The sequence below is a fragment of the Panulirus ornatus genome, chromosome 28 (genome assembly GCF_036320965.1).
Source record: "Panulirus ornatus isolate Po-2019 chromosome 28, ASM3632096v1, whole genome shotgun sequence".
In the NCBI taxonomy this organism is placed as follows: domain Eukaryota; kingdom Metazoa; phylum Arthropoda; class Malacostraca; order Decapoda; family Palinuridae; genus Panulirus; species Panulirus ornatus.
Window position 1 is genome coordinate 20,506,791 of NC_092251.1, and position 21,668 is coordinate 20,528,458.

Consider the following 21,668-nt stretch of genomic DNA (forward strand, 5'->3'; position numbering starts at 1 on the left):
GGCACTCTTATGTATCGCGTTTTCCTTCGTTTTCGAAGCCCTCTGCTCCTCTGTCGAGTTCTTGACACTGAACGCGATGAAATGAAAAGATTATTATTACGTAACTGATGAACTTACAGCTAAAAGCTACCATCTAAAAGTAGAGAGAAGAGATCAAGTCCAACTGGAATGCATTCGATTAAGTCCAACTGGAATGTATTCTAATCAAGTCCTCTTCGAACGTCCAAAGGCTCCGAGTGTCTCTGACCTCCGAATGAATCTCTTTGCTGAAGATGTGTTTCGACGCTTGGCGACAAAGAACAGGTCTGTGACGGACGCAAATGAGTACTGTATAGATTCTCAAATTTCCTGGATCCGAAGCGTCTTTTTCAATCCTTCATTTTCTGAAGCAAATAGGATGCTTCTTCAAGTGTTATTAAACGCTCTCACAGTTCGCCAATAACGAGGATTTCACAAGTTTAAAAACCCTGTCACTCTTCTTAATAAGTGACTGCTGAATGGGCAGTGAAATGCAGTTCAATAACAACACGATCGCTGACACTGGAAATGTATTTTACAAATGTAATTCAGGGAATTTACTGACGCCTGCGAAACGACTGAAGTCAAAGAGCGCGCCTGACGAAGGCTCCACTGAGCCTTCTGTCTCTGCCTGACGAATCAGGTGTGACCCAGGGTCTCAAGTGCGGGATACACACTAGCAACAAGTGCCGGGACGGAGCGCAAAATAGACCCACAGTTAAGTCTAAAGGAGCCTTGGACCTTGGAGGATCCTTGGACCTTGGAGGATCCTTGGACCTTGGAGGATCCTTGGACCTTGGAGGTTCCTTGAGCCTTGGAGGAGCCTTAAGCCTTGGAAGAGCCTTGAGCCTTCTTCCAAAAACCCGTTTTCACTTTTCATCTTCGTCTCGGCTACTTCAAGACCAACACAGCCAAAACACTGCGCAAAATGTGGTTTCGAAACGATATCTTAAATGTACTTCAAAACTAGTTTGAATTATACTGATGGCATTAGTTACCGTGTAACGTCTAGACCTGACGTGATGTACTCTATATACTCGCGAGCCTTCAGTGGACTCCCTACCACCTTCAGGTCATTCCAACATATACATTCTGCCTGGTCCAGGAATGGAATGACATGATATAGCAGCATTACTTTAAGCAATCATACGTTGATCAAGACACAATTAAACAGGAATGGAATGACATGATATAGCAGCATTACTTTAAGCAATCATACGTTGATCAAGACACAATTAAACAGGAATGGAATGTTCAGAAGGAATGCCCAATATCAAGCAATCATACGTTGATCAAGACACAATTAAACAAGGAATGGAATGTTCAGAAGGAATGCCCAATATCAAGACGCGCAGTGCCTCGTGGCAATCTGAAACCACACTTGCGAATGGCGTGCCCACTGTATAGCGAGATCTGCACGCTGACTCTGTGTCAATATACTTGCCCAAGTCACGCCTTTATAGGAACCTTTTTCTATCAATAACTAATACAAAAAAAATAAAATATCTTTATGCAGAACGAACGTTAACCTTGAAACTGCTCAAATGAAAGTATAAATTACTGGGCTGTGCACAAAAGATATGATCATGAGTGAAGATCATCAGTTGATGATAATAGCAGTGAAATGTGCATCATCATCTCATGACCATAACAGTGAACTGTGTGTTACCAATTGATGACCATAGCAGTGAACTGTGCGTCAGCAATTGATGACCACAGCAGTTTAAAGGTTGAATTGCTCTCACTGTCTTATAACCATTATGGCATTGTACAGCTTAACTGCTTTATATCAGATAGTGATAAATGAAAACTAACTCATCCTTTTGCTACCTAAACATGATCAAACATCTACAAACTCACTCATACAAGCACTGCAGAAATACTGATGCTTAATTCCTGTGAATTGGTTGAGCAGATTCCATTCTTTCCCAACATCAACACAATACGTCTATGATCATATCCCGATGACCAGATCAGACAGAGAAGCACACACCTGGATGGACAGATATTAGAAATTCACCTGTCTTTGATACCCTGCTCCGTCAAATAGACCGTCCCATTCCGTAAAGTAAAAGAAAATGAAACTAAAAATTGAAACAAAATTGAAAAATCAAAAAATAATATCTAACTGTTATGGTAGCAGCTGATAGCTCAGTATTTATTGATTGATAAGTCGCTAGTGCTGCACACGTTAGTGGCTTTGCATTATGAAGAAAGAGAGAGAGAGAGACAGTATAATAAATGCTGCAAAATAAATAAGAATATGCAAAATATGGCAAATGCAAATAAGTTATGAGAGTAAAATCATATTGGCAATCATTGCTGTGCCTGAGGCCACCTTGAAGAGGGGAATGAATACAAACTGGACATTTGTGGATGAACAAAAGAGAATTTCTTTTGGGGGGAGTTTATCATGAATGTAGGTGGTTCAGTACAGTGTATTAGCAGTAGTATTTATTGTCACAAACTGTCATTGTAAGTGTTAAATTGCTGTAGCTAAAATATAATTGTAAAGTGCAGAATAGTAGGCCTTTCTCTTTTTGAGAGGTGTCAGTTGTGTGAGTTCCTGGCGAAGTTTGGGCGAGTTTTTACTTGAAGATGTAAGCTGCAGTGTCAAACCAAGGAAGCAATTCGTTCTCCGGTAGGAAGAGGTCATCTGTGACGGGCAACGGGAATCAACAGCTTGATCTAAAAGTGACTAAATCAACGACTTTTATGAAGGTGACCATTGCCGTCATAGATCCTCGTAACCACGAGAGTCCCTCGCTTCCTGGTTTCATGTTATGAGAGTGTAGCAAGTGCTTGCATTGCAGTGTCCAGGGTTCACCTACTCATGACCGCGTCTTCATGTAAGGCATCACTCACGGTGAAGTACATCAGCTGATGCCGTACGTGAAGACTGAGACAGTGATGGTAGCTGACCAGAACTTTCAGTGCCTCCCATGTACATCAGTGTAAGTCAAGCTGCCAAAAAAAAAATTATGGGTAGTAGAAAAAAATGCCTGTATCGTGATGGCCCATTGAAATGAACCATATCCCTGTTGTGAACCATATCACTGTTGTGAGTCATATCACTGTTGTGAGTCATATCACTGTTGTGAACCATATCACTGTTGTGAGTCATATCACTGTTGTGAACCATATCACTGTTGTGAACCATATCACTGTTGTGAACCATATCACTGTGTTTTCTCTTCCGTATGTCCGGGACTTGTTGGTTATTTTCTGTTGGTCTGTTGTTTATTTTCTGTTTTGTTTTCCTTCCATGTTTCTCTGAGGTTGCTATGTCTATTTTTCTTATCCATGTTGTTTTCAGTTGTGTCTTCATGTTGTTGCTATGTTCATCTTCTGTTCGGTGGTAATGCTACCGAAAGTTTTCCTTGTTCAGTAATAAATGCACTATGTCCTTTAAATCCAGTTTATAACGCATACGAATAAACACATTTTTTCCTTTCTTTTATCTATAAGATACATATAATAATACCGCATAGAAGCCAAACCAGCTGAAATCCATAATGAGTTAATAGGAAAAACAAGGTCTGTGTTTCATGTGTACAAATGTGTATCTATCTACAGGGCAGCTGCAAAATGAATGCACTGTTGAACTCTTAAATTCTGGCTAATTTACTGTCTGCCTTATCTTCACTACACTACTTTATTTGGTCGTATGGTACTATCTGGTTTTTTGTTTTAAAGGCATACAACTAGTACAATGAAACTTCACTAAAAATCTAAGGCAGAATTTTACAATGATTCCTTTTTTTTTATGTACTAAAATGCATAACATCATTTCATTCTTTGTTCTCTGACAAAAAATTGGGGTTACTGAATTAGTAACATTCACTTTATTAGTCTGTATATCTTTGGACGTCAACACGAAGGTTATTCTATGAGTTTCTCAACGTACTAGTAAGCTTATAGTGAACGCCGAAGGATTTACACTGGTCTTCTTGCAGTGAAAATCACAACAGCTACAACTCAAAGCTAAGAGTTATTCAAAGCATCCTAGTCTCAAACTTAGTAGCCATACTGAGGCATTTAGGATGTAAATGTACAATGGCAGGTATTATAATGTGATACAGCAGTTAGGGGGTGTTAATCAGGCCTTGACGTCATAGTTAGCAGCCTAAAGCTTTGACATCAATTCATAGTTAGCAGTGCCCAGAGCTATGACATCACTTCATAGTTAGCAGTGCCCAGAGCTATGACATCACTTTATAGTTAGCAGTGCCCAGAGCTTCAAGATACACTAACTCTCAATAGTTTGCAGTGAGGTGTTACAGCATGGGTTATGATGTGTTGTTTGCACATAGTTACAATGTGTTATCACATCGCTTTCTACAACCTTACCACAGCTGGTAGGTCTGTGCTGTGGCTGGAGAGTATTTCCCTGTGGTTAATATACCATTAATGTACCAGTTAATGTAATATCAGCTCATTATGTTGTGGGGGTTACTTATATTAAGATTAACCAAAGTATCTATGCCAACCTTGAGTGGATTCTATCGTCTTCCGGGTTTGCTGGCTTGCCTTAGCTGGAAATGAAGTTTGGTGGTTATGTATGAGACAGACCTTCGCTTCAACATGAAGCATCATAAGTGCGAAGTTAAGTTTGAGGGTAAGCATAAATCTGATCTCTGCAAAGGGTTTTGTATTCCGTGAAAGATGAGTTTTGGCTTAAGGCTTGAGGATTCTAGGCCAAAGAAGAGGGGGTTTAATTTGGTGTTTAACACAAGACTTAGTGAGAAAAAAAAAAATCTTAGCGGTCTTTAGACTGGGAATTTATTTGAGAGTGTAGGTGTCTGTTATTCTGTACTGGTGATATCTACGTTCCCTGATACGCACGGTAAATATACTTTAAAATTCCGCTGTTATTTATTCTGACAAAAACTTAAACATTCATTCATGAACATTGTATATAATTGCATAACTTACCTCGGCAGTTCCATATAATCCACAAGGTACACAATTCCACATCTTTTTGCATTTTTATTTTACAAATGTTATATACTAAGTATACATATATATATATATATATATATATATATATATATATATATATATATATATATATATATATATATATATATATATAGTCATCACCTTACAAAGTGAACATCGCTTTTATACTTTTAATATACAAAAATAAATACACAAAACTTTGCAGTACAAGAGAAAAGGAAACCAGAGTTATCATCACTTAACATTGCACTATGTGTATATCTCGAGTATTATCAAATACACAGACACGTGCAAAGATACAACACCTGAACAACATGCACTACACATGAGTGTCGACAAATACAAGACTACACTAAACCAATCATTCGTTTCTCAGAGGAGAGTAACTACATGCCATTTTCTTAGCAAGCTGGGTGTGTCAAGCACCACTGGGATGAGAGGGCACAATAACCCTTCTTGAAAAAAAAAAGAAAAAAAAGAAACAGAAAATGGAGAGCAGAACATTGTCTTCAAAACAAAGGTCTTACTGGGTGTTACTCACAAATGGGCAAAAGGTAGCCAGGAAAACTGAAGGCAAGATCCCAGGAGTTTATTCTTCTCAGCAAACTTCGACAACGTCTTCTTCAGAGGAGCGATTCTCCTGAGGAAGACGCTGACGAAAGTAGCTAAGAAGACTAAAACCCGGTTCTTGTTTCCAGTTTTCGCCGCTATGTTTTTATCCAGAGTCCCTGCTTTTCCATCATGCAGGGTCTACACAAGGAATATGTACGTTTCATATGATCTCATGTGTATAGTACGTACACAGAGGAGCCTTCAAGTGACACATGGAATGCATTCTGATTGGTCATTTAGATACTTTCCAGATTATCTGATAATTACAAATTTAGGAATGATGCAGTCAAAACTTCAACTTACCATCACCATTAATTCTATCAAATGTCTATCCTTGCTCTTCCCAATGTGTTAATTCACAATTCACAAAATTACATACAGAAATGTGTTAAAAGACATAGCTGACTACTGTCATCCTTCGACCTTCTAATCACATTCTTTGCCAGTGTTATTGATGATGATCAAGAGTTCTCATCTGATGACATCAACTACATACTAACTGACATGCAGTCAGTCTGCATCTACCCAACACGGTGCCAACATACGAACAAACACAGACTAACGACTACGTGGTGACAGAAGGATCCGCTCACTCACACTTCGATCTTCCTCTTATATCACAAATGATCATTTCAGTCAGGTAGGACAGACAAACAAGGCACCACGTTTCCTTCAGTATCTGCCTGATTCAGGGTCACTGTTAGGGCTGAGGTGGACTGCTAGAACCATACCAGATCTCTTAGATATTTTCATCTCTTAAAACAGACGGCGTCTGAGGAGTCACACAGTAACTGATCTCAACGGCTTGGATGGCTGGTGGCGGGAACACACACAAACACTGACACATTACACTGCGGGTCTGGGTGAGGTGCGGGGCTGGGTGAGGAGGTGCAATGCACGGGATTTTGGTTTATGTCGGCTCTGATGTCCGTCTGAAGGTTACTGTTAGGAACACAAACCAAGATTACTTATCTAACTCTCTGCACAAAAATATTCATATCCTTCCTTCTAAATGATTATACTCTACAACACGCAATACTGCACCACATAACACATTGGATTTGTACTAAGGAATCAGAAAACTACCTGCTAAAGGACAAATATAGCTTGCTAAAGAACATACATTACCGGCTAAAGAACAAAAATAACTTGCTAAAAACTTACATTACTTGTTAAAGAACAAAAAATAACTTACTAAAAAACATACATTACTTGCTAAAGAACAAAAATAACTTGCTAAAGAACATACAATACCAGCCAAGGATACACCATACTTCCACATATGGTTCTAGAGTTCTTCATGCATTTAGTAAAGGAAAACTAAAGAGTAATCACACACACAAAACCAAATGAAAGATTTCCAAAGAAAACTTTCCTTTTCTCAGTCATGAAAGTCAATGGTCTCTGATAATCCCCAAAATCAGTTCACCTTGTAAGTGGTACCTGTACGCGGCCCCTGTATGCGTACTTCATGACTTAGCACGCCACCACACAACGTCCAACACACAACAATAACTGAATACTTGATATTTCACCAATAAAAGCTCTTATGATAGAATAGAAATGACCTGGTTAGGACCCGTATCTTACACTCACCTTTGATTTCAACCTGAGTTGAAGACGCCGACTGGAGTGTCTCCACGGAGCTGATGCGCGCCACATCTACCTTTGGAAGTTCTGGAAAAGGAAGTGTTTTTCTTAGCAACCAAGAAATAGATGTGTACAACAGCGAAACACGTTCTTGTGAAGGCCTCTCGTTATTCGGATAAGAGGGTTTTTAATGTTTCCGTTTAACAGATATTAAAAGGTAAAAGTCTGCAATGTTGTCACGTGACCATTCTTAACCAAAAAAAAAAAAAAAAAATTAAATGAAGTTAGTGAAAAATGTCAATGTAAAATAAATCTAAATCATCTGGAAGGATGTGACAACTTTGTTAATGGGATATATAAACTGTTGAGGTCTGTGTCCAACTTCTGCGAAATGTAACAATCATTTGGAACCGCCTGACTTGTCTCGAAAACAAATTCAATGGGTAAATAAGTTAAAGATAACAAAACAATAGATCTAAGGTGGGTTAATAATAATAATCTTATATAGAGAATATAATTCTGGTTAGCACGGAAGAAATTAGTATCCATGCATCCATGTTATCACTGGTTACTGTGGGGTCTCATTCATTATGCATAATCACTTTAGCATTAATTTACATTACTTCTGAGAGAGGAAATCATTAATATCTAGAGCATAGTTGCGTAAGTCTTTGCAGAGTGAATGCACGAGCTACTATTAATTTTCTACACTCGTCTACGGCTGCATAGTAACATGGCTTGTAGCTACTGAAGATCAATTAGTCAATTCATTTTGGGCTTATTGTATCACCTTGTACGATGTCCCTGACCGAGTCTTCAATCAGAACCTGGCAGATCAACGCTGTGTGTCCTTGACCCTCAACAACGTGGATCAGGGGCATCTGGGTCTCGGGACGTTTCAGGTTTGGCAATTCGTCAGCTTCGACCATTGACATGATCTCCTGTGCCTGGACGCCTTCCTTGAGCATGACGCTCACTTTGGCCATCTCTCGAGCCACTGGCTCTTGTCTGTCGGCGTCAAATTCTTTCGGGAACTGTTCCGTTATGATCTCTTCCACATTGACGTCGGCTTCCTTCAACATCCGCATGAACGTCTTAACGCCAATGGTCTTATCCGTTTTCTGAATGGCTTGTTGTACCTGCTCCGTCACGACTTCGTTCACCAGCGCTTTGAAGCCGAATTCCTCAACGACGGTCAAAAGCTGAGCTTGAACCTCTTCTTTCATAAGCTGGGGGAATTCACCAGCTTCCATGAGTGTAATCACGCCTTGGGCCATGATGCCATGCTTTACCATCATGCCGATCTTGGCCACTTCTTCCTTCACTTTGGGCTCCAAGTTTGCCTTCTGGACGACCTCTTCAATGTCGACGCTTTCCTCCTGGGCCATACGCAAGTATGCCTTCACGCCGGGAACCATCTCCGGGGTGAATGCTTTGTGAGGGAGGGAAGGCATTAACAACAAATCAGGGCAGGTAGGGTGGAAGGGTCTCAGGGCCATTATAGATGTCAGGGGAAAAAAATTTACCATTTAAACAATCGACAAACACAGTAGGGAGGGGGAGGGCGATGCATTCTGTAAAATGCGACACTTCTTTTTGTACGATACTAATTAAATGGATATCAAATCTCTGATGATATCATTATCAATTTCAAAGTTTTGATAAATATTTGACCAATCAACTCAAGCACTACGACTTCAAATTCAATATCGTTAAACAAAAATCCAAAAACACTTGGGAAGAAAAATGAATCAGTGATAAAAATGTATTTGAAGAGGAGCTATCAGGATGAGCTCATTTGCATATGGCAGTGCCTTACTGTTTTGGTCAAATGAAAACTTTTGTAAAACTGGAAATTGATCTACGTGTTCATTGTAAAAAAAAAAAAAAAAAAAAAATATATGAAATTGCTGATACATGAAGTCCACGACAAAAGGGAAAACTATATAATCCACAATTTGACAAGAGTATTTTTCATCATGCAGACAAGAAATGTGTAAAAACACGAACTAACAGCAACTGCAACTGATACCATTTCAGAAGTATAGCAAGATTTGGTAAACATGATAACTTACTCTTTACATCCACGGATTCGGTTTTGGCTTTCTTGAGTAATTCCTTGACGTCAGTCATGCGAGCCGTTTCTTCTTTGGGCTTTGCCTTTTGTATGTCCTTCACTGACTCTTCCACGAGCACCTCGCAAACAGTGCTGATGTGACCCTTTTCGGCCACCATGGACACAAGAGGCACCTGGGCCTCAGGCCTCTTCAAGCCAGGTAAGAGGCCAGACTCAACCAGAGTAACAACTTCGTCACATTTAACACCTTCTTGCAAGAGCAGACCAACTGCTGCGATTTCCTTCACAGGCTCTGACGATGGCCCAAATTCTTTGGACACATCCATGATCACCTGTTCCATAGACTCTTGGCCAGTCTCAATCGTACGAATGACGGACTTGAGGCCAATGTTCTTATCACGTTTCTCGGAAGCTTCTTGTACCAACACCTCTTGAACTGTGGCACGCTCGAGGCGATCAGCCACTTCCAAGATCTGTGCTTGGTGTTTGGTATGCTTAAGGGCAACGAACTCATCCTCCTTCATCATGGTCATCAATTCGTTGACCTCTACCCCCTTCTTCAAATGGAAGTTCAGTTTCGCGATGTCTTTCTCAAATGTCACCTTCTCGGTGGGCTTGAGCTCAACTGTCTCCAGGTCTATCTGGTTGTCTTTGGCTATGCGAATCAAAGCCTTAAAGCCCGGCACACACATTTCTGTAACCACATATCAGATATATGAGTTGCTTTATCCTGAGACTAAAAGGGGTACGCTCCATGTTTGGGGAAAATATAACCTGGGAGTTGGTTAGTTAAAATAATTATTCTTTTTTTTTAGCCATACCTGGGGAGGAGGGGGGGGGGAGATCATTTATGAAGCAGACATTTTATATGGTTATGTTGAAGTATGAAATTAATTGAAGTCCCGACTGAAAAGATAAAAACTTAGCAGTTAAGGTTGTCCTTAAGAACAGGTCTCATAAAAGACAGCAAAACTAAACATAATGGGTGGAAGGAATTTTATACAACAGCTGAAAAGAATAAAGAAAAGGGGTGGAGGATTTTAAATTAAATATCATGTTAATTAACATAAAGTGATTCTCCTTTCTGTTCTGATTTTGGTTTTATAGGTACTGTATATTTTCATTTATGAATGCATGGAGAGTACAACAATATATAAATGTGGGGAGTTTGGCTGCATATGAAAAACCTAACAGTTTAAGGTGACAATCTTCAAAAAGTGCACTTGAAAAAATGTTCATTAATTACTCTAGTTTGCAATGTTCCATCATGTACTCAAGGTGATAACTGAAAATCTATAAAAAGGTAGCTATTCTGTGGACGTGTAAAGCTAATGAGTTACAACAATAAATCCATGTCCTTCTGTTCTGACTCAGGGTTTATAGGAATCCATTAATCCTGCATAGTTTATTTCACTGACAAAAGCAATGAATCCCAGTCTTATAGTGTAGACATCACTTACAACAGATAATACAAGGGGAGAGAAACGGTGGAAATATGATGGAGTTCCGTTGGTACATTTCAGGAGTGTTGGGTAAGGTTGGGTGTGTTTTAAGTTACCTGTGTGGACCTGTGTAGCCTCGGCTGTGTGTGTGGGTTTGGCCACTTCCTTGCGCTCCTCTGCCTGTGCGGGTGTAGGCTTGGGTGCTGTGGATGTGTAACCATGGACTGAGGTTACTGGCTACGTAAGAATCATCTTTTGTTTCATTATTCAGTGAAGCCAAAGCATGTCAACTATTTTACAAGGTGCTGAATGTAACAGTGAAAAGTAATGATACTGTATATTGTTACTGTTGAAACATGAATGCAGACTTTTTGTACAAAACTGAGAAATGTGGAAATGTCTGCCAAAAAAAAATTCAAAAGTTGTAAGGAGTTATCATAAAAAAAAATGTGACTTGATTCAAAGTTTTTAGTGTCAGATTGTTCAAGTCTAAGGCTATAACACATGGATGCCTCAGTTATGCAAAATATGTCAAAAGCAAAATGGAAATTTCCTGTGACCATAGTGCCCAGACTCCTCCTGATTGCTAATCCACACTGAACAGTAATGGATGTTGGGTTGATATCTGACAGGCTTTCTTGCCACTGGACCAGTTATTGCAGCAAGCCAGTCAGGTATCAGCAAACACCCACGAGCTGTTCCCCCATTTGGGGGAGTCTTGGGCCATTATGATCAGGGGACCAACCTAGCTGTAGTGTGTCTGCCTTGTGTTCAGGAACAGTTTCTTCCTGTGGCGTTTCTCTGAGCGGAGTGAGTGGGGCTTCTGAAAACAACAGTGACGACATGTAAGTGTCCACTCATCATAAGCAAGAACTTCAGGTGAGGAAAATGTCTTCTGAAACATTCAGTGAGATGTGAGATTTGTGAAAGTAATGATGGGAGGTTTTCTACAATCTTTTTTTTTGTAAATCAAGACCGAAATGGAAAAAAATAATATGCCCTCTCTTATAAGAAATGATTACAGTATACAGGAATAACGAAAACGTCCAAATGACGTTTTCTTTTAAATATGTTGTAGCACATTACTGAGGGTGAGAGTTTAATGTACTGTATATCATTTGTCAAGAATTGTGATCATAGTGGTATTCGTGAGGGACGTATGATATGAGAAGGTTGGCGAAAAGGGAGGGAAAATATTGGCAGCTATTAAGTTCCTGAAACTAGAACTGTTAGTATAGCAACTAAACTACTTTATACATATATTTTTGTTCACTATACACAGTATATAGTGTTAGTTCACTACACAGTTAACGGTATTATAAATATCGTCCTGAATTGATGGTTACGACCTTTACGATTAATAATGTTATCATCATCGTAACGAATTATCTTCATATCGTGAAGGCGTGGAGCAGGATTTTTCTGTCTTTAGCTCGGCCAACGTTATGTATTTACGGCCACGGAAAATACAGATCATATCCGTTGTTCTGTATCTTGGCGTCATGACTGTAATTCTGAAGGAACGCACGAAAACATCACTGAAAGATTACGTTTCCTTTCTTTACGGAAATGAATTACGTGAACAATGATAATAGCACAGCTACAAGAAGAAAAGATGTCTTACACTATCATCTCAACGTATAGAACATTTACAAGTCTAGAACATTTACAAGTCTAGTAAACAGGGTCAACTTGTATCCCAGAAGCTGTGCTTTTATCATCAGGGTCACTAAATTCTCTGGATTATTTAGGTGTCTCACAGAATGAGTTGAGGAAAGGTAGAGGTCACTTCGTGTCTGAGTGACGAGGAAGATGTTTCCTCTAAATGTGAAAAGTGAGAGAGAGAGAGAGAGAGAGAGAGAGAGAGAGAGAGAGAGAGAGAGAGAGAGAGAGAGAGAGAGAGAGAGAGAGAGACAGAGAGAGAGAGAGAGACAGAGACAGAGACAGACAGACAGACAGAAGGAGAGGTCTATTTTTCTTAAGATTTGCCTAAGTGATTAAATCGACTGGTGTGTCTGCTTTACACCACATGCAGATTTTTTTTAAAGAATAAGGTAAGGTTTACTTTCCTTATTTACCAATCTTTTCTTCATCAACCTCCAAAAGAATTTTCATCCTCGTTTAAAGCCATGGTTGGAAGATGTTAATGATTATGGAAAATAAAAGTTTACTTAAAAGAAATAATAGATTTTACATCGAAATAAACATTTTATAAGTAAAACTGAAAAAATCAATATCTGTATTATTGTTTAAGTATTTAAGTGTGAGCCAAAAAGTGCTTTTGTTTAAGTTCTGTTGTTTTTTATATGAATATATCTGAATTTCTTTGAATGACACTGCATAATAAAGCAAACTGAATGCTTAATAAAGAAAATTAGGCAATATGAAACAAATAAAATTAAATGTAGTTAGTAAATAGGATACAAGAAATTAATCAAACGCGAACGTAAGGAATCAAAATTAGAAAACGCAAATATATTTATGAATAGCGAAACATAACAGTCTATGAGAACGGGCATGCATAATTTATGAAGGAGTTCAAAAAAAAACATTATGGCAATCTATTGCACTCGTGTCTGGCACTAAGATGGTTATGCTGCAAAAAAAAAATCTATTCTAAAAAGTATAAACAAAAACTGAACATGGAATACTGCTGTTAAAGAATTATTATGTAAGCTTGAAATAAGTATTTACATGGATGTAAGAGAAAAAAAAAAAGAAGAAAATATTGTAAAGGAAAATAAATACAGCTGCAAAATGAAAGACAAATCAGGAAAAAAAGTACATGAAAATAGCAAAAATGCGATCATCCATGTTAATAATAGTACTAAGGAAACTGGAAATTATATATTATGCGGGTTACGTGCAGTGTCGTCGGAGCTGTGAGTGCATGTACACAACCTAGCATTCTATGTCATCGTGTGCACTTACGAACAATCTTTTGTTCTTCTTGTGTGATGACCTCCTGTTTTGTCTTCTTCTGTACGCGTTTTTGTTTCTGTTCTGTGACTTGTGTCTGTTCCACCTGCTGCACTGCCTGTTGATGTTGTGTCTGTTCGAACTGTTGAGTCACCTGCATTGTCTGTTGCACTTGCTGTTGCTGTTGCTGCTGCTCATGCACGACAGCAGCTTCTTTTTGTACAATGTGTGTTTGTTGCACCTCTTGCTGTTTCACCACAACCTGTTTCTGTGTCTCATGCTGGACTGTTGTAACCTGTTGTTGTGTTGGTTTCTCGAACAGAGTCTCTTTGTGTATGGTTATGACTTGACCCTGTGTTGGCTGAACACTCAAGTCCTTCATGCCTTCAGTAATGGATTCCTGTTTCCCCTCGTCTTCCCGACCCATAACCAGAGTTGGCTGCTGGAGGACCACAGTCTTCTCCAGTACTGTGGGTTCCTGCATGACCTGAGCCTTCTCCATGACCACCTTCATGGTAACGCCTTCAGTGGTCTCCGGCTCCTGTGTGATTACGGTCTCCTTCTGCACGACCACCGGTCGTTTGGTGACGGTAGTTCGCAGAACCTCCGGCTCTTGGACTACCTGAGCCTTCTGTGTCTGCAGGGTCGTTGTGACCTCACTAATGACCTCGGGCTTCTGTTCGGTCACAACCTCTTGCTGGACAAGAGTGGGTTGTTGGATGATTGTCGTTTTCTTCAAGACTCCGGGCATCTCAGACACCGTAGCCATTTCCTGGACGACGTGTCTCTTCACCTCGGTGACTTCTTCCGTCACCTGAGGCTCCTGCACGACTGTCGTCTCCAGTTGCAGAACCTGGGGTCGTTGCACGGTAACCTGTTGCATGACGTGAGATTGCTGGGAGATAGCAACCTCCTCTCGACTTAGCTGTGGCTGCTGTATCAGGGTGACCTCCTCTGTTTGCTGGACAAACGGTTGAGGTTCTATTGCCGTTGTGATCTTCTTCACCACTACTTTCTCTCTGGGATGTTCCACAGTCTTCTGTTCGGTGATGGTTTCTGTGGTGACGTGTTCCCGTTGGAACGGCTGTGTGATCTGTTGTACGGTTTCTTGAATGACCTGAGTTGCACCCTGTTGTATGACTTGAGTAAAGGACTTGTCTTGAAGGACCTGTACTGTCTCCTGCGTCACCTGGACAGGTTTAGGTGCAGGCTTGGGTACGGGTTCTGGAATGGTTGTAGGTTGTTGCTGAATGGTTTCAGTAGTTTCTTGTTCAGTGCTCTCTATAGTCTGAATCTGGTCTCTCTGGGTCCTCTGTTGTTGTGTTGACTGTGTATCCACTACAATCTTTTGCATCTGTTGTTGTATTTGTTCCATCTGTTCAAGTACAACGTCTGACTGTTCTGTCTGTTTCACTTCAGTCTGTATGATCTCTTGTTCTTTCAGTCTCTGTTCAGGCTCAGGAGCCTTGCGTGGTTTTGTTTTGCGCTTTGTTGTTGGTTTAGCCTCGGCTGGTTTTGTAGCAGGTTTGGTTATATCTGGCTCTGGTTTTGTCTCATCTGCCTTAGGTGTGGGTTTGGCTTCTATTGGAACGGGTGTGGGTTTGGGTTCTTCTGGTTTTGGTGTGGGTTTAGGTTCTTCTGGTTTTGGTGTGGGTTTAGGTTCTTCTGGTTTTGGTGTGGGTTTGGGTTCTTCTGGTTTTGGTGCGGGTTTGGGTTCTTCTGGTTTTGGTGTGGGTTTGGGTTCTTCTGGTTTTGGTGTGGGTTTGGGTTCTTCTGGTTTTGGTGTGGGTTTGGGTTCTTCTGGTTTTGGTGTGGGTTTGGGTTTTTCTGGTTTTGGTGTGGGTTTGGGTTCTTCTGGTTTTGGTTTGGGTTTGGGTTCTTCTGGTTTTGGTTTGGGTTTGGGTTCTTCTGGTTTTGGTGCGGGCTTGGGTTCTTCTGGTTTTGGTATGGGTTTGGGTTCTTCTGGTTTTGGTGTGGGTTTGGGTTCTTCTGGTTTTGGTGTGGGTTTGGGTTCTTCTGGTTTTGGTGTGGGTTTGGGTTCTTCTGGTTTTGGTGTGGGTTTGGGTTCTTCTGGTTTTGGTGTGGGTTTGGGTTCTTCTGGTTTTGGTGTGGGTTTAGGTTCTTCTGGTTTTGGTGTGGGTTTAGGTTCTTCTGGTTTTGGTGTGGGTTTGGGTTCTTCTGGTTTTGGTGTGGGTTTGGGTTCTTCTGGTTTTGGTATGGGTTTGGGTTCTTCTGGTTTTGGTTTTGGTTTGGGTTCTTCTGGTTTTGGTTTTGGTTTGGGTTCTTCTGGTTTAGGCACAGGTTTGAGTTCTTCTGGTTTTGGTGTGGGTTTGGGTTCTTCTGGTTTTGGTTTTGGTTTGGGTTCTTCTGGTTTTGGTTTGGGTTTGGGTTCTTCTGGTTTTGGTGTGGGTTTGGGTTCTTCTGGTTTTGGTGTGGGTTTGGGTTCTTCTGGTTTTGGTGTGGGTTTGAGTTCTTCTGGTTTTGGTATGGGTTTGAGTTCTTCTGGTTTTGGTGTGGGTTTGGGTTCTTCTGGTTTTGGTGTGGGTTTGGGTTCCTCTGGTTTTGGTGTGGGTTTGGGTTCTTCTGGTTTTGGTGTAGGTTTGGGTTCTTCTGGTTTAGGCACAGGTTTGGGTTCTTCTGGTTTAGGTGTAGGTTTGGGTTCTTCTGGTTTAGACACAGGTTTGGGTTCTTCTGGTTTTGGTGTGGGTTTGGGTTCTTCTGGTTTTGGTGTAGGTTTGGGTTCTTCTGGTTTTGGTGCGGGTTTGATTTCTTTTGGTTTTCGTTTTATTTTGGTTTCTTTTGGCTTTCGTGTTGGTTTAGGTTCTTCTGGCTTTGGTGTGGGTTTGAGTTCTGCTGGAGCAGGTGCTGGTTTTGACTCTGCTTCAAGAGGTGTTGGCTTTGGTTCTACTGGAGCAGGTGCTGGTTTTGGTTCTGTTTCAGCAGGTGTTGGTTTGGGTTCTGCTGGAGCAGGTGTTGGTTTGATTTCTGCTGGAACAGGTGTTGGCTTTGGTTCTGCTGGAACAGGTGTTGGCTTTAGTTCTGCTGGAGCAGGTGTTGGTTTTGGTTCTGCTGGAGCAGGTGTTGGTTTGAGTTCTGCTGGAACAGGTGTTGGCTTTGGTTCTGCGGGAGCAGGTGTTGGTTTGAGTTCTGCTGGAACAGGTGTTGGCTTTGGTTCTGCTGGAGCAGGTGTTGGTTTTGGTTCAGCTGGAGCGAGTGTTGGTTTTAATTCTGCTTGAACAGGTGTTGGCTTTGGTTCTCGGGAGCAGGTGTTGGTTTTGTTCTGCTGAACAGGTGTTGGCTTTGTTTCTGCTGGAGCAGGTGTTGGCTTTTTGGTTGCTGGAGCGGGTGTTGTTTGTTTTGAATTTGGCTTAATACTGCAGGTGTTGGCTTTTTTGAGGTGTTGCTTCTGATACAGGTTTGGTTTTGCTTCAACAGGAGCAGCTATTGGCTTTGTTTCTGCCGGAGCAGGTGTTGGCTTTGTTTGATCTGGGGCAGGTGTTGGTTTTGTTTCTGCAGGTGTTGGCTTATTTGTTTGCTGGCAGGTGTTGCTTTTTTTTGCTGGAAGGTGTGTTTGTTCTCTGAGTGCAGGTGTTGGCTTTGTTTCATCTGGAGCAAATGTAGGCTTTACATCTACTGGAGCAGGTGTGGGCTTTGTTTCAACTGGAGCAGGTGTTGGCTTTGTTTCTGCCTGTATAAGTGTTGGTTTTAGAGTTTCTTTTGTGAGCAGGTGCTGGCTTTGTTTCAGCTGGTACAGGTGTTGGCTTTGTTTGAGCTGGAACAGGTGTTGGCTTTGTTTCAGCTGGTACAGGTGTTGGCTTTGTTTCAGCTGGTGCAGGTGTTGGCTTTATTTCAGCTTTAGCGGGTGTTGCCTTTGTTTCTTTTGGAGCAGGTGTTGGCTTTGTTTCAGCGGGTACACGTGTTGGCTTTGTTTCAGCTGGTGCAGGTGTAGGCTTAGTTTCAGATGGAGCAGGTGTTGGCTTTATTCAGCTGGAGCGGGTGTTGTCTTTGTTTCTTTTGGAGCAGGTGTTGGCTTTGTTTCAGCTGGTACAGGTGTTGGCTTTGTTTCAGCTGGTGCAGGTGTTGGCTTTGTTTTAGCTCGTACAGGTGTTGGCTTTGTTTCAGCTGGTGCAGGTGTTGTCTTTGTTTCTGCTGAAGCAGGTGTTGGCTTTATTTCTTCTGGAACAGGTGTTGGCTTTGTTTCAGCTGGTACAGATGTTGGCTTTGTTTCAGCTGGTGCAGGTGTTGGCTTTGTTTCAGCTGGTGCAGGTGTTGGCTTTGTTTCTGCTGGAGCAGGTGTTGGCTTTACTTTAGCTGGAATAGGTTTTGGCTTTGTTTCAGCTGGAACAAGTATTGGCTTTGTTTCAGCTGGGACAGGTATTGGCTTTGTTTCAGCTGGTGCAGGTGTTGGCTTTGTTTCAGCTGGTGCAGGTGTTGGCTTTGTTTTGGCTGGTACAGGTGTTGGCTTTGTTTCAGCTGGTTCAGGTGTTGTCTTTGTTTCTGCTAAAGCAGGTGTTGGCTTTATTTCTTCTGGAACAGGTGTTGGCTTTGTTTCAGCTGGTACAGATGTTGGCTTTGTTTCAGCTGGTGCAGGTGTTGGCTTTGTTTCAGCTGGTGCAGGTGTTGGCTTTGTTTCTGCTGGTGCAGGTGTTGGCTTTGTTTCAGCTGGTGCAGGTGTTGGCTTTGTTTCAGCTGGTGCAGGTGTTGGCTTTGTTTCTGCTGGAGCAGGTGTTGGCTTTACTTTAGCTGGAATAAGTTTTGGCTTTGTTTCAGCTGGAACAAGTATTGGCTTTGTTTCAGCTGGGGCAGGTATTGGCTTTGTTTCAGCTGGTGCAGGTGTTGGCTTTGTTTCTGCTGGTGCAGGTATTAGCTTTGTTTCAGCTAGAGCAGGTGTTGGCTTTGTTTCAGCTGGGGCAGGTGTTGGCTTTAGTTCTGCTGCAACAGGTGTTGGCTTTGTTTCTATTGGAGCAGGTGTTAGCTTTGTTTCTGCAGGAATGGGTGTTGGTTTTACTTTAGCTGGAATAGGTTGTGGCTTTGTTTCAGTTGGAATGAGTTTTGGCTTTGTTTCACCTGGTGCAGGTGTTGGCGTTGTTTCAGCTGCTGGAGCAGGTACTGGCTTTGTTTCCTCTGGCGCAGGTGTTGGCTTTATTTCTACTACAGCAGGTGTTGGCTTTGTTTCTACTGGAACAGGTGTTAGCTTTGTTTCTGCGGGCGCAAGTGTCGGCTTTGTTTCTGCTGGAGCAGGTGTTAGCTTTGTTTCTGCTGGAGCAGGTGTTGGTTTTACTTTAGTTGGTATAGGTTTTAGCTTTGTTTCAGCTGGTGCAGGTGTTGGCTTTGTTTCAGCTGGTGCAGGTGTTGGCTTTGTTTCAGCTGGTGCAGGTGTTGGCTTTGTTTCTGATGGAGCAGTTGTAGGTTTTGCTTCAGCTGGTGCAGGTGTTAGCTTTGTTTCTGCTGGTACAGGTGTTGGTTTTGTTTCTATTGCAGCAGGTATTAGCTTTGATTCTGCGGGTGCAGGTGTTGGCTTTGTATCTGCTGGAGCAGGTGTTGGCTTTGTTTCTGCTGGAGCAGGTGTGGGTTTTACTTTACCTGGAATAGGTTTTGGCTTTGTTTCAGCAGTAGCAGGTGTTATCTTTGTTTCAGCTGGTGCACGTGTAGGTTTTGCTTGTGCTGGAGCGGGGGTTAGCTTTGTTTCTATTAGAGCAGGTGTTGGTTTTGTTTCCTCTAAAGCAGGTGTTGGCTTTGTATCTGCTGGAGCAGGTGTTGGTTTTGTTTCTTCTGGAACAGGGGTTGGTTTTGTTTCTGCCGGAGCAAGTGTGGGCTTTGTTTCTTCTGGAACAGGTGTTGGTTTAGATTCAGCGGGTGCAGGTGTTGGTTTAGTTCCTGCAGGAGCAGGTATTGATTTTGTTTCTGCTGGAACAGGTATTGGTTTAGTTTCAGCTGGCGCAGGTGTTGGCTTTGTTTCTGCTGGAGCAGGTGTTGGCTTTATTTCTGCAGGAACGAGTGTTGGTTGTATTTTAGTTGGAATAGGTTTTGGCTTTGATTCAGCTGGAGCAGGTGTTGGTTTTGTTTCAGCTGGTGCAGGTGTTAGTTTTGTTTCTGCTGGAACAGGTGTTGGTTTTGTTTCAGCTGGCGCAGGTGTTAGTTTTGTTTCTGCTGGAACTGGTGTTGGTTTTGTTTCAGCTGGTGCAGTTGTTTTTATTTCTTCTGGAACAGGTGTTGGTTTCGTTTCTGCTGGAGCAAGTGTTAACTTTGTTTCTGCTGGAAGAGGTGTTGGTTTTGTTTCAGTTGGCGCGGGTGTTGGTTTAGTTTCTGCTGGAACAGGTGCTGGTTTAGTTTCAGCTGGAGCAGGTGTTGGTTTTGTTTCTGCTGGAACAGGTGTTAGTTTTACTTTAGTTGTGGTAGGTTTTGGCTTTATTTCTGCTGGAGCAGGTGTTGGTTTTGTTTTTGCTGGAACACGTGTTGGTTTTGTTTCTGCTGGAGCAGGTGTTGGTTTTGTTTCTGCTGGAGCAGGTGTTGGTTTTGTTTCCGCTGGAACAGGTGTTGGTTTTGTTTCTGCTGGTACAGGTGTTGGTTTTGTTTCTGCTGGAGCAGGTGTTGGTTTTGTTTCAACTGGTGCAGGTGTTGGCTTTGTTTCAGCTGGTGCAGGTGTTGGTTTTGTTTCTGCTGGTACAGGTGTTGGTTTTGTTTCTGCTGAAGCAGGTGTTGGTTTTGTTTCAACTGGTGCAGGTGTTGGCTTTGTTTCAGCTGGTGCAGGTGTTGGCTTTGTTTCAGCTGGTGCAGGTGCTGGTATTGTTTCTCCTGGTGTAGGTGTTGGCTTTGTTTCAACTGGAGCAGGTGTTGGCTTTGCTTCAGCTGGTGCAGGTGTTGGCTTTGTTTCAATTGGTGCAGGTGTTGGCTTTGTTTCAGCAGGTACAGGTGTTGTTTCTGATTTAGCTAAAGAAATAGTTGGCAATGGTTCTACTGGAGCAGGTGTTAGTTTTGTTTCAGCTGGTGCAGGTTTTGACTTTGCTGCAGCTGAAGCAGGTGTTGGCTTAGTTTCTGCTGGTGCAGGTATCGGCTTTGTTTCTGCTGGAGCAGGTGTTTCCTTTGTTTTTGCTGAAGCAGGTGTTGGTTTTGTTTCTTCTGGAGCAGGTGTTGGCTTTGTTTCTGCTGGAGCAGGTGTTGGTTTTGTTTCAACGGGTGCAGGTGTTGGCTTTGGTTCTACTACAGATGTTGGTTTTATATCAGCTGGTGCAGGTGTTGGTTTTGTTTCTCCTGGAGTAAGTGTTGGTTTTATATCAGCTGGTGCAGGTGTTGGTTTTGTTCCTACTGGAGCAGGTGTTGGTTTTGTTTCAACGGGTGCAGGTGTTGGTTTTGTTTCTGCAGGTGCAGGTGTTGGTTTTGATTCTGCTGGAGCAGGTGTTGGTTTTGTTTCTGCTGGAACAGGTGTTGGCTTTGTTTCTGCTGGAGCAGGTGTTGGTTTTGTTTCAACGGGTGCAGGTGTTGGTTTTGTTTCTGCAGGTGCAGGTGTTGGTTTTGATTCTGCTGGAGCAGGTGTTGGTTTTGTTTCGGCTGGAACAGGTGTTGGCTTTGTTTCTGCTGGAACAGGTGTTGGTTTTGTTTCTGCTGGAACATGTATTGGTTTAATTTTAGATGGAGTAGGTTTTGGCATTGTTTCTGGTAGATTAGGTGTTGGTTTTGTTTCAGATGGTTTACGTCTTGGCTTTATATCTTTTAGAGTAGGTGTTGGTTTAGCTTTATATTGTGCAGGTGTTGGTTTTGTTAATGCTGGAGTGAGTGTTATCTCTGTTTCTGATGGACCATGTATTGGTTCTGTTTCTGCAGAAGTGGGTGCTGGTTTTGTTTCAGCTGGTGTAGGTGTGGGTTTTGCTTCAGCTGGTGCAGGTGCTGGTCTTGCTTCTGTCAGAAAAGGTGTTGGTTCTGTTTCTGCAGGAGCAGGTGTTGGCTTTGTTTCAGTTGATGTAGGTGCTGGTTTTGTTTCTGCTGGAACAGGTGTTAGTTTTGTTTCAGTTGGTGCTGGTGTTGGCTTTGTGTCCGCTGCTGCAGGTGTT

At 41.9% G+C, this 21,668-nt stretch overlaps 1 protein-coding gene across 1 annotated transcript in view; it reads right to left on the bottom strand.

The window, feature by feature from the left end:
• LOC139757884 (uncharacterized) overlaps positions 1-21,668 on the bottom strand; it is a 237,614-nt gene that overhangs the window by 51,983 nt on the left and 163,963 nt on the right. The window contains 7 exon segments of the mRNA XM_071678806.1: positions 4,509-4,553; positions 7,189-7,269; positions 7,973-8,614; positions 9,258-9,953; positions 10,818-10,904; positions 11,447-11,524; positions 13,633-14,844. Of these exon segments, the coding sequence (XP_071534907.1) occupies positions 4,509-4,553; positions 7,189-7,269; positions 7,973-8,614; positions 9,258-9,953; positions 10,818-10,904; positions 11,447-11,524; positions 13,633-14,844 (2,841 nt within the window).